At 38.7% G+C, this 12,381-nt stretch overlaps 1 protein-coding gene across 21 annotated transcripts in view; it reads right to left on the minus strand.

Moving 5' to 3' along the window:
* Positions 1-12,381, minus strand: part of EPB41 (erythrocyte membrane protein band 4.1) — a 240,694-nt gene that overhangs the window by 116,047 nt on the left and 112,266 nt on the right. For all 21 annotated transcript variants that reach the window (XM_058304765.2, XM_058304760.2, XM_058304761.2 and 18 more), the window contains exons 6-7: positions 5,415-5,490; positions 3,231-3,449 (exon numbers count right to left, since the gene is read on the minus strand). In XM_058304765.2, the coding sequence (XP_058160748.1) occupies positions 3,231-3,449; positions 5,415-5,490 (295 nt within the window). The remainder of the gene's footprint in view (positions 1-3,230; positions 3,450-5,414; positions 5,491-12,381) is intronic.

Genomic DNA, 12,381 nt, shown 5'->3' on the forward strand with positions numbered 1-12,381 from the left:
TTAACCTGGGACCTCCCATATGGGAGGGAGGCACCTAATTGCTTGAGCCGCTTCCACTCCCTGCTTTGTTGTGTCTCTCATGTTTTCCTCCTTGAGTATCTTCTTGCATCATCTTGTTGCATCAGCTTGCCATGCCAATCCGTGCCTCAGCTCGCTGCACCAGCCTGTTGCATCAGCTTACTGTCTTGCTCATCTTCTTTAGGAAGTACAGGAAATGGAACCCAGGACCTCCTATGTGGTAGGCAGGAGGCTCAATCATTTGAGCCACATTTGCTTTCCCATTATTTCTTCAAATACTTTTTTTTTAGGAGGCACTGGGGATTGAAACCCAGGATCTCATGCATAGGAAGCAGGTGCTCAACTACTGAACTACATCTGCTCCCCAGTAAGAGTTGCTTTTTGTTTTTAGGAGGTACCAGATATTGAATCCAGGACCCCATACATAGAAAGCAGGTGCTCAACTACTGAGCTACATCTGCTCCTCAATGAGAGTTGTTCATTTTTTGTTTGTTGTTTTTAGGAGGTACTGGGGAAGAAATCTTGGACCCCATTCATGGGAAGCAGGCGTTCAATCACTTGAGCTACATCCACTCCCCTCTATTTTTTTTTTTTTTTTTTTAAAGATTTATTTATTTATTTAATTCCCCCCCTCCCCTGGTTGTCTGTTCTTGGTGTCTATTTGCTGCGTCTTGTTTCTTTGTCCGCTTCTGTTGTCGTCAGCGGCACGGGAAGTGTGGGCGGCGCCATTCCTGGGCAGGCTGCTCTTTCTTTTCACGCTGGGCGGCTTTCCTCACGGGCGCACTCCTTGCGCGTGGGGCTCCCCCACGGGGGGACACCCTTGCGTGGCACAGCACTCCTTGCGCGCATCAGCACTGCACATGGCCAGCTCCACACGGGTCAAGGAGGTCCGGGGTTTGAACCGCGGACCTCCCATATGGTAGACGGACGCCCTAACCACTGGGCCAAAGTCCGTTTCCCTCCCTCTATTTTTTTTGAAGATTTATTTTTATTTATTATCTCCCCTCCCTCCATTGTCTGTTCTCTGTGTCTATTCACTGTGTATTCTTCTGCGTCTGCTTGTATTTTCATTAGGCAGCTCTAGGAACTGATCCTGAGACCTTCCGGAGTGGGAGAGAGATGATCATTCTCCTGTGCCATCCCAGTTCCTTGGTCTGCTACATCTCTTATTGTCTTTCCTCTGTGTCTCTTTTTGTTGCATCATCTTGCTGCATCAGCTCTCCAACAATGGCCAATACTCCTGTGCAGAGCAGCACTCCTGCATGGGGCAGCACTTCGCATGGGCCAGCACTATGCATGGACCAGCTTGCCTTCACCAGGAAATCCTGGGTATCAAACCCTGGACCTCCTATATGGTAGAAGGAAGCCCAATTGCTTGAGTCACATCTTCGTCCCCCACTCCCCTCTTTAAATACTCTTGGTGTATCTTTCTCTCTCTCTCTTGTCCTTCTGGGACTCCAATGATGTGTATATTGGTGCTTGATGTGTCACAATGGTCCCTCAGACTCTGTTCATTTTTTTTCATTATATCTTCTTTCTGCTTCTTGGACTGTATAATTCCAAATGTCTTGTCTTTGAGTTCCCCAATCCCATCTTATGCTTGTTCAAACCCAATGCTGAATCCCTCTAGTGAGTTTTTTATTTCTATTATTGTGCTTGCAGATCCAAAAAAAACGTTTAATAATAATATTTTCTACATTGATTTTGTTTGCACAACATTTTCCTAATTTCCTATACTTCTCTTTATAAGGATTGCTTTTGCTCATTGAACATATATTTAAGACAGTTGATTTAAAGTCTAATAGTTTCAATGTATGACTTTCTCATTTATGATTTCTGGCAAATTTTTTTGTTTTACCAAATCAGTTTCAATGATACATATTAATAAAGCATACAATTCATCCAAAGCTCTAATAATGATTGAAGTGATGAATGCACAACTATGTTATTACACCAAATACCACTAATTATATACTCTGAAATTTTTTTTTCCTGTGAATAAGCCATACTTTCCTGTTTCTTTGTGTTTTTGTCATTTTTCTTGAGAACTGGACATTTTGAGAATTATGTTGTTGTACCTCTAAAAATCTAGTTTTCCCACTCCCACTCCTCTGGGATTGCTAGGATTTTTTGTTGTTGTTATTGTTGAGGGCTGAAGCCATCAATTTGTGACTTTTCCAAATTATTTTTACTACCAAATGGAAAATGAAAAGAGAAGAAATAAAAAGAGGTACTGTCTCTTTAAACATATCTGCCACTTTTGCTTGAGGGGGTGAGGGGAGTTGTAACAATGGCTGCCCTCAGAACCTGCCTCCAGCAAATCTGAAGTAGTTTATCAAAAGCAGGGATTAACAATCACCACATACTCCCAGATTTTGGAGAATTAGGTCCTTATAGCCCACCCTGGTACCAGCAAGCTGTACAAGGAACTAGGTACAGTCCCCACGGCTTCCTGTTATGTGGTTGGGAGATAGTACCCACTGCACAGAGGGTGAAATTCACTGATTTTTATCACAATTTGTCAGCCTCTTCCTTCAGCTCTTCCCTGGATGCCGCACAGTGAGTGATCCACTAGACCTGGAGTTTCAAAATAGTTGATCTAGACAATTCATGCCGGCTCAGTAGTTGTTTTAGTGGAGAGACTGACTCCTGGAGCTTCCTAATCTACCATTTTCCCAAAATCCTCTTCTAACTTCATTTTGAACCCTAGATCCCTTTCAGAATCTAAGGAAAACTGTAGATTCTGCACAGGAAAAAGGGACATAGTTCCACACATTAATAAAATTTTTTAAAAAACTACCTTCAGGAGTTTCATGGGCCTTGTGACATTTATTCAGGGACACATGTGTCCCAAGTTAAGAACCCCTGCTCCAAGGATCTCAAGGCACTCAATACAGCATAATACGTTTAAAATCTGAAAAAATAATATTAGCTACAATTTGAGCACCTACTATATGCAAGGCACTGTGTACATGTTTTACATACATTACTTCATTTAGTTTTCATCCCGCAATGCAACTCTCATTACTCAAATGAGAAAACTGGTTCAGAGGGTTTAAATAAACTTCTCCAAAGTTAAACAACAGAGGGAACTAAACTCAAGCTGACTCTTCCACACCATGCTCCCTCGAAGGCAAGCACTGGATCAATACCAGGCAAGAGTTTAAAATTATTGCCAAAACAAACAGAGCAAATACTGGAGTCATATTTACCTGTGCGACTTATGCAATTCCATGACCTTCTCTTCAAGTTCCTTGGTCTGATTTGGGGCCAGTTTAAAATCACTGATATAATCCACACCATGGAGTTCTGGATCGTAGTCTCCCAGCTCAGACTGGATGGTATAAGAACCTAATAATGCCAAAGTTGCAAAGGAACAGGGCAGACGCCCTGCAACTATGTCCTGCCGAAGTTGAAGACATAAATAATATCTACAGGCAAAAGAGGAAAGATGTTATCATGTCAGCAACAACAATTACAACAAAATAGATAAAGAAAAGAGGGAAGAGGACAAAGGAGGAAGCGTGAGAAGGAAGAGAAGGAGAGAAGAGGAGAAAAAGAGATATAAGTAAATATAACAAAATATTAATAATTGTTAAATCTAGGTAATAGGTAAATAGCTATTGAGTGTACCATTATTTTTTACTTCCATGTGTTTGAAAACTTTCCACATAAAAATTTTTTTAAGTCTAAAAACTAAAATCATGTTGGACTCTGTATCAAGAAAGAATTTACAAAAGAGGAAAAGTTGAAAAAAGTCTGAAGAAAGAAATTAATATTTTTTGAGTGCACTAAGTACCTTCTATATATAAAATATCTCATCTATTCTTTCTAAAAAATGTATTAGGTGGGTATCATTGTCAAATACATTGTCAAACTAAGCCTCAGAGGCTTAGCTTCCTTAAATCAGAGAATAAAAAGACTGGCTGGCTCCAAAACTAGGTTCTTTCTTTTCTATCAAACTACTTTATAAAATGTATACAAAGATGACATATTGACACATTTTCACTAGGATATGAACACTTGGGATATTTTCCCCACAAGATGGACTACGTTGAAAGCAGCTTTCCACACATTATCATCAATCACCCTGTGAGACTAATTCTACCTACATGGTAAATTATTGGGAATTCAAACTTGGATTAGAACAATTTAGTTCAACAAACATCAGTTGAGTTCCCCCACCAGGTACTAGGTATTTTCTGTCAGTATGATGTCAGAATGTCAGCTTCTGTGCACTTGTTTTAACTGACTGAGCTGACCAGTCAGACCATTTTACCAAACAGGAATGCTAGAAGGTGTGATTAAACTAACAATTCCTATATTAACATCATACCCCCACTTTGACCATAAGATGTTGAATAATATACACATCAGTAATAGTTTTGTTAGTTATAATTAATCACTCAACACATATTTAAAAAATAAATATCAGAAAGAATCGTAAATTCCACAAAAATATAAGTAATTTAAAGATTTGGGGAGATGACTAGACAAGGAGCAATAATGATGAATAAAAAATGGTATAGACTTTTCACAGAACTTGACAATCAGACTTATAAAGCATTTGCTTAGTCTATTCTCTAATTTTAGAGATATGGAAACTGAGACCCAGAGATTGTGAATTTATCTTAATGTGATAGATGATAGCAAAAGCAGAATTAGAAAGCAAGTTTACTGCCAACCAACAGTTTAATTCAACAAACATTTACCAAGCACCTACTATGTGTAAAGTTACTTGCAAGATATTGTCACAATATAAAAATATGTACAGTAGTCCTCTCCAATATACTGCTTTTCCGTTTTCTTCTTTTGTTAATATTTTTATAAAATTTTAAAGACTCCAATAAAGGCCACTTTCTTAGAAGAAATCAGTAGGCTTCTTTTTTTAGAGTATAAGATTTAATTAATAAATTAAGGGCACTCAATTACTGAGGAAGAGTCAGTTCATGAGGATCATGTACCAATCATACATTTAAAAAGAGATAGAAGAAATAAGAAAAATAATACACAGAGTTTAGTTTTTTTGATTATTATTCGATGTTTCTAGCCTAAGGAACATCATGGGAGAGGAGTAGCTATTTTACCACTATATTAGTGTTTTGCCCTTTGGAGGTTATATGCTTTATAGGAACCCTGCCCATAGCTCGGCATAGTACCCAAAATAAGAAGGGCTAATTCACCTACCAATTTCTTCCAGGCAAATCGCAGATACATTGGCTCTTAGGCTCACCTATTTGCAAGCCTGCCTTAAAGTGACAAGAAATTTCCTATCTGAAGTTAACCATTTTGTAGCTCATCCTGTTTTTTTTTTTTCAGTTCTGAAAAGGAAATTCCCAGAATTTATGATGATGAGAATTATTTATTATATATTCAACTATTAATGAATTATTTACCTTGTTATATCTTCTGTTAACTGTGCTGGGTCAGGTGGATAAAATTTTACATTAAATGTGAAATTCCAAGGGACACCTATAAAAATAAACACAAAAGAATTTTATATTTTATGCCAAAATTTCTGATTCTTAGAAATATCTCAAAATATTCAAAAGTTTCTTTTTCTGAAGTCTTTTAATATTTTCATCCTTTGGGGGTAAAGCATTATTTTTATTTTAAATAAAAAGGAGAGCTGCTTAGACATTTCAGAGTCAGAGATCTCATTCTTTTACCCAACTTAATAGAACAATTTTGTCTATAGAAGATTAAAACTACATGGGGAACTGTGTTTCAACTGATAAAGCATCCATCTACCCTATGGAGGGTCCACGGTTCGATCCCCAGGGCCTCCTGACTGTGTAGTAAGCTGGCCCACACTCAGTGCTGCTGCACACAAGGAGTGCTGTGCCACACAGGGGCGCCCTGCGCAGGGATGCCCCCCACACGCAAGGAGTGCGCCCCATAAGGAGAGCCGCCCCACATGAAAAAAAGCGCAGCCTGCCCAGGAGTGGCACCGCACACATGGAGAGCGGACGCAGCAAGATGACGCAACAAAAAAGATGCAGTTTCCCAGTGCCGCCGGATAATGCAAGCAGACGCAGAAGAACAAACAGGGAATGGACACAGAGAACAGACAACTGGGAGGGGGGAACAGGGCGGATGGGGAAGGGGAGAGAAAAACAAAAACAAAAAACTACATAGGGGGAACAGATGTGGCTCAAGTGTTGAGCACCTGCTTCCCACATGGGAGGTCCCAGGTTCCGTTCCCATTGCCTCCAAAATAAAAAAACAAAACAAACAAACAAAGAAACCAACTCAAAGGAGTCAATGTGGCTCAGTAGTTGAGCGCTGGTTTCCCACATACAAGGTCCCAGGTTCAATCCTCTGCTCCTTCTACCTCAAAACAAACAAACAAACAAAAACAAAAATAAAAAAATATACAAGTAAAATATAACACAAAGGAAAACAGCCTACAAGTCAACATATTTGTAGCAGTAGTTTTAAAAATGTGATCTATATACCACTCTGGGTTCTCAAAGGTCATTCAGGTGATCCATGAATGTTTTCCTTTGGTTCTGGCATTACTTGTAAAAACTCTCAATATTATCTCAAATAAACAAAAGCATACTTCCCATTAATATGGGTGAAATTTGGAGATAATTTTAGAAATAAGAAGGAAGAGGTAAGATAGGTGGCTCTTTATTAGAATCCATAGCTCTAATAAAAATATTTTAGGTATAAAGAGTACAAGAGTTCAATTTTGAAACTCAATCAAATGAGTTATATTTTTGATCTACAATGAAAACCAGAGATTATGAGTAAAGGTTAGATGGAGAAAGCATTTCAATTTTTCCAGGTGTGTGCTACTCTTCAGAGTTTTTCTGTCATGTAAACTAACCTGACTGTTGGGTTCCCAAAGAATAAGGCCTGATTTCAGCCAGAAACAAGTGTGATTGTTATGATACTAAAAGATGCCATTTAGTTCAGTTCTTATTGTATGATATCCCTCTTCACTCATTTAATTCTCATAGCAACACAAAGTGGTATTAATTCATTTTAGAAAAGAAGAAACAAAGGCTTAGGAAAGTACACAGCTAGTGAACTCAGGGTTCTCTTAATCCAAAGCCCATGCTAATCACTGGATATTACTACCCTACTATAAACATCTACAGGTATTTAAACTTTTTTTTTTTTGGAAGATTTATTTATTTATTTATTTCTCTCCCCTTCCCCCCCACCCCAGTTGTCTGTTCTCTGTGTCTATTTGCTGCGTCTTCTTTGTCCACTTCTGCTGTTGTCAGCGGCACGGGAATCTGTTTCTTTTTGTTCCATCATCTTGTGTGTCAGCTCTCCATGTGGGCGGCACCATTCCTGGGCAAGCTGAACTTTCTTTCTCACTGAGCAGCTCTCCTTATGGGGTGCGCTCCTTCCGCATGGGGCTCCCCTACGCGGGGAAACCCCTGTGTGGCACGACACTACCTGCACCCATCAGCACTGTGTGTGGGCCAGCTCCACACGGGTCAAGGAGGCCCAGGTTTGAACCACAGACCTCCCATGTGGTAGGTGGAAGCCCTAACCACTAGGCCAAGTCCGCTTCCCACGGTATTTAAACTTTGTGTCTAACATCATTCTATATTTTGTATTCAGTGTTTCATCCCAAAATACCACTTTTACTGCTAATATTTGAAAATAACATGCAAATTATAATTTGAAGTAATTTGAATGATTTAATGGGTTGTAGTTTTAAGCATATAAAGTATTTTTAAAAGAAATGGTCAACATGTTCCTTCAACATTTGAACTAATGGGCAAATTTCAGACAATTTCACAAAGACGTCTCGAATCCTAGACATACCAATATTTATCACCACTTCTAATGCTTCAATCTCCAAAATTTTAAGTGACATTTGGATTCAAAAAACAATCCTATTACTGTTTCTCAAAATTAAAAAAATTTAAAAAAAGGAATGGGCAATATTTAAAGTATGTACTATAAACCAAATTAATGTATCACCTGTTGTTTCACTTCCTGATATAAAATCACATTATCTAGGGAAACAGATGTGGCTCAATGATAGAGTGTCCACCTACCACATGTGAGGTCCAGGGTTCAAGCAGAGGGCCTCCTGACCTGTGTGATGAGCTGGCCCACATGCAGTGCTGATGCACGCAAGGAGTGTAGGGGAGCCCCACGCACAAGGAGTGCGCCCCATAAGGAGAGCCACCCTGCGTGAAAAGAGCGCAGCCTGCCCAGGAGTGGCGCCGCACACACAGGCGCAGCAAGATGATGCAACAAAAAGAGACACAGATTCCCCCTGCCACTCACAAGAATCCAAACAGACACAGAAGAACACACAGCAAATGGACACAGAGAGCAGACAACTGGGGGGTGGGGAGAATAAATAAAAAACAAATCTTTAAAAAAAAACATTTGAAAAAATATCAGTGGACTCATTAAATACAAAACTGAGGACAGTGAGGGCTTCTGCAGGAGAAAGAGAGGAGGACACATTTGAGAAAGGTCATACCTGGGTTTCTAAGGTACTGATAATGTTCCATTTCTTAATTGGGTAGTCAGAACACAACTGTTGATACATATAATACAACATGTACATATGTATGTATACACATACACATACACACTGTATATTTTTAAAGTATATTTGTATATCTGTGTGTATATGCATACTTTTTAATCTATATGACAATATGTCACTATAATTTTTAAAAGAAAAGCATAGTTCCATCAATAACTTATCAACGTGGTTAGCTTACATACTTCATGAAAAGGATGGTCTAATATATGGCGCTTTCATGAATTCCACTATAAATTTTTTTTTAAACATGGAAGGATATTTTGAAAATGTCCATAATTTGTGTTAATTTTACATCAGCATTTTACAGTGTATACATAAGGTATAAAGATTCTTGCTTTTGATATGTACGGTTCTAGAAAAATGGGGGGTGGTTGGTGGCCTGACTCAATAGGTGAGGTCTTTCTTACTTAGAACCAAAGAAATAAACAAAACAAAAAATTAAACTGGGAGGTGGGAAAACAATAAATTTCAGGAGAGGGTCCAAATGGGTAAGACTAGGTCTGATGGGGGAAAAAAACAACCGAAACAACCATACTAAGCAATACTATATATTGTACACAGAATGGATATGTGAGGGAATATATAAAAACATGACTGAAAAGAATCACTGCAAATTCTTAACAGATTCGTAGAGGCAGGGAGAGAAGGTGATAGGATTCAGAGAAAAACATAGGAGACAAACTTTACCTGTTCTGTTCTAAATTCTTTTAAATTAAAAAGTTAACACATATTAATTCTAGGTCGTAGGTACATGAGCATTTGTTACATATGCCTCCTACATTTCTGTTTTTTTTTTAAGTATGGAAAAAGAAAACCTTGCTGTTGGGGAAGTGGATGTGGCTCAAATGACTGGGCTCCCGTCTACCATATGGGGGCCCCTGGTTCGGTTCCCAGGGCCTCTTGGTGAATGCAATCTGGCCCGAGCCACGAGAGCTGGGCCACGCCACAAGCTGATGCAACAAGATGGCACAACAAAAGAGACACAGAGGAAAGACAATGAGAGACACAACAAACCAAGGAGTTGAGGTGGCTCAATGATACAGTGCCTCTCTTCCACATCAGAGGTCCCAGGATCAGTTCCTGGAGCCTCCTAAAGAGAGATGAGAAGATAAGAGAAGCAGACACAGAAGAACATGCAGCTAATGGACACACAGAGAGCAGACAGTGTGCGCAGGTGGCAAGGGGGAGTGGGGTGGAGAATAAATAAATAAAATAAAAATAAATCTTTAAAAAAACACAAAAAACCTTGCTGTTGAATAGCTATCACAATTTTAAATATTCATTGACTTAGGTGTGGATTTAGAAATTCTATTTCTAGGAATTTATCTAACAGACACATAACTGCACATATATATATATCTGCAATGTAAGTTCACTACAACCTTATAACTGTATTTGTCACAGCATACTATTGGAATTAACACAAAATACCCATCAATAGGACTGGTTATAAATATTGTGCTACAACTATATAATCACTAAAAAAAATTTTTTAATGAAGTAAATGTATATATTTTGATATGGAGAGTACAGCTTATGTTCAGTAAAAAAGATTGATTGTAGATTTGTATTAAAATAAATACATAGGAGCAGATGTGGCTCAAGCAGTTGAGCACCCACCTCCTACATGGGAGGTCCCGGGTTCAGTTCCCGGTGCCTCCTAAAGAAAAAAAAAAAGAGACAAAGAGAGTCAGAAAAGTATATGTATGTGTCTATATATACTCAAAACATCTCTGGAAAGAAAAAATTTGGTTACCATGGTTGTCTACAGGAAAGGAAACTACATAGCTAGGAAAAGGTTAAAAGGGAGATTTCTTTTGTACTATACCCATCTCATTTTTAAATTCGTACCACATATTTATATCAACTATTTTTTAAAATTACTTTTAAAAACTAGGTAAAAAACAAAAACTAAATTAACCAAAAACAAGCAAACAAAAGAAAAACAATATAATTGTATTTTTTAAAAACATGTATATGTATATGTATATGAATATGTATATGTACATGTATATGATATCCAGAGAGTAGGATTAGGAGACTTATACTTTCTCCATTATATTTCCATAATGTTTAAATTTTTTACAATGGGGATATATATATTTTTTAAATAATTTTTTAAAAGATTTATTTATTTATTTATTTCTCTCCCCACCCACCCCACATTGTTTTGCACTCGCTGTCTGCTTTCTGTGTCCAGTCACTGTGTGTTCTTCTATGTCTGCTCGTCTTCTCTTTAGGTGGCACCAGGAACTGATCCTGGGGCTTTCCAGAATGGAAGAGAGGCACTCAATCTCCTGTACCACCTCAGCTCCCTGGTCTGCTGCGTCTCTTATTGTCTCTCCTCTGTGTCTCTTTTTCAAGTGTCATCTTGCTGCGCCAGCTCTCTGCATGGGCCAGCACTCTGCGCAGGCCAGCACTCCTGCGCAGATCTGCACTCTGCATGGGCCAGCACTCCACATGGGCCTACTCTCCACTAGGGCCTGCTCGCCATGCGGGCCAGGTTGCCATCACCAGGAGGCCCCGAGAATTGAATCCTGGACCTCCTATATGGCAGATGGGGAGTCCCATCTATTTTCCAAACATTTGCAACATATAAACATTCTTTTATTTGGCTTAATGAGAGGTTGCCATTTTTATTCCTTATTAAAGTTTCTGTTAGGGGCGTGCTTTTTTCCCCTGTAATGAACCAAAGGTTTTTATTAGTTTATATATATTTTTTAAAAAGAATAAATAGGGAAACGGATTTTGCCCAGTGGTTAGGGCGTCCGTCTACCACACGGGAGGTCCGCGGTTCAAACCCTGGGCCTCCTTGACCCGTGTGGAGCTGGCCCATGCGCAGCGCTGATGCGCGCAAGGAGTGCCCTGCCACGCAGGGGTGTCCCCCGCGTAGGGGAGCCCCACGCGCAAGGAGTGCACCCTGTAAGGAGAGCCGCCCAGCGCCAAAGAAAGTGCAACCTGTCCAGGAATGGCGCCTCCCACACTTCCCGTACCACTGACAACAGAAGCGGACAAAGAAACAAGACGCAGCAAATAGACACAGAGAACAGACAACCGGGGGAGGGAATTAAATAAATAAATAAATCTTTAAAAAAAAAAAAAAAAAAAAAGAATAAATACTTAAATTCTCTTTCTTAGCAAGAGATCTTTTTTATAGCCAAGAAGATAATCTACTAAATATTTTTCTCCAATCTATTAGGTATTTTTCTCCACTCATCATAAATAAAGTCTGTCATAACTTTTCTTCCCAAGGAGTTCTCTTGCACAATATGTTCCTGAGTAATACTGACTATTAAAAGAAAAACATTAAATATTGAATTTTAAAGGAAAACATTTCACTATAACAAAAGTGTTTCCTTTCAATAAACAAATGAAAAATAAAATTTATTTTCAGGTAGTAGAGTTAAAACTCAGTAATCATTATATTAACTATTGCATTTCCTTAAAGTTTCCTCAAAAATAAACTAAACTGAAAGGAAATACAGTCCTATAAAAGAAAAAAAAAAGTCTTTACCCCCTAGATAGCCCATTGGGCCTGGAGGTTGCAAAATTTTAACTTATATTTTTTTCAACCTGGAAATATTTATCCCAGGACACCAGTTTGAGCAGGATGTGCAACAGTAATATATGCTAGAGGGCTTGGAGGTAAAGGCTAAGCCACAATGTCACAAGGGCTACTGGTAAAGAATTCCTGTTCTTTCCTTTATTTTTTTTCTTCCACAGTTCCTTATTCTTCAATTTGGAAGGGGTCTGTTGGAAAGGGACAAAAAGAGCTATAGAGAGGAAAATATGTTGAAAGAATACAATAGTCCAGAACAATGGAAAAGAAG

The sequence above is a fragment of the Dasypus novemcinctus genome, chromosome 9 (assembly GCF_030445035.2).
Source record: "Dasypus novemcinctus isolate mDasNov1 chromosome 9, mDasNov1.1.hap2, whole genome shotgun sequence".
Lineage (NCBI taxonomy): Eukaryota > Metazoa > Chordata > Mammalia > Cingulata > Dasypodidae > Dasypus > Dasypus novemcinctus.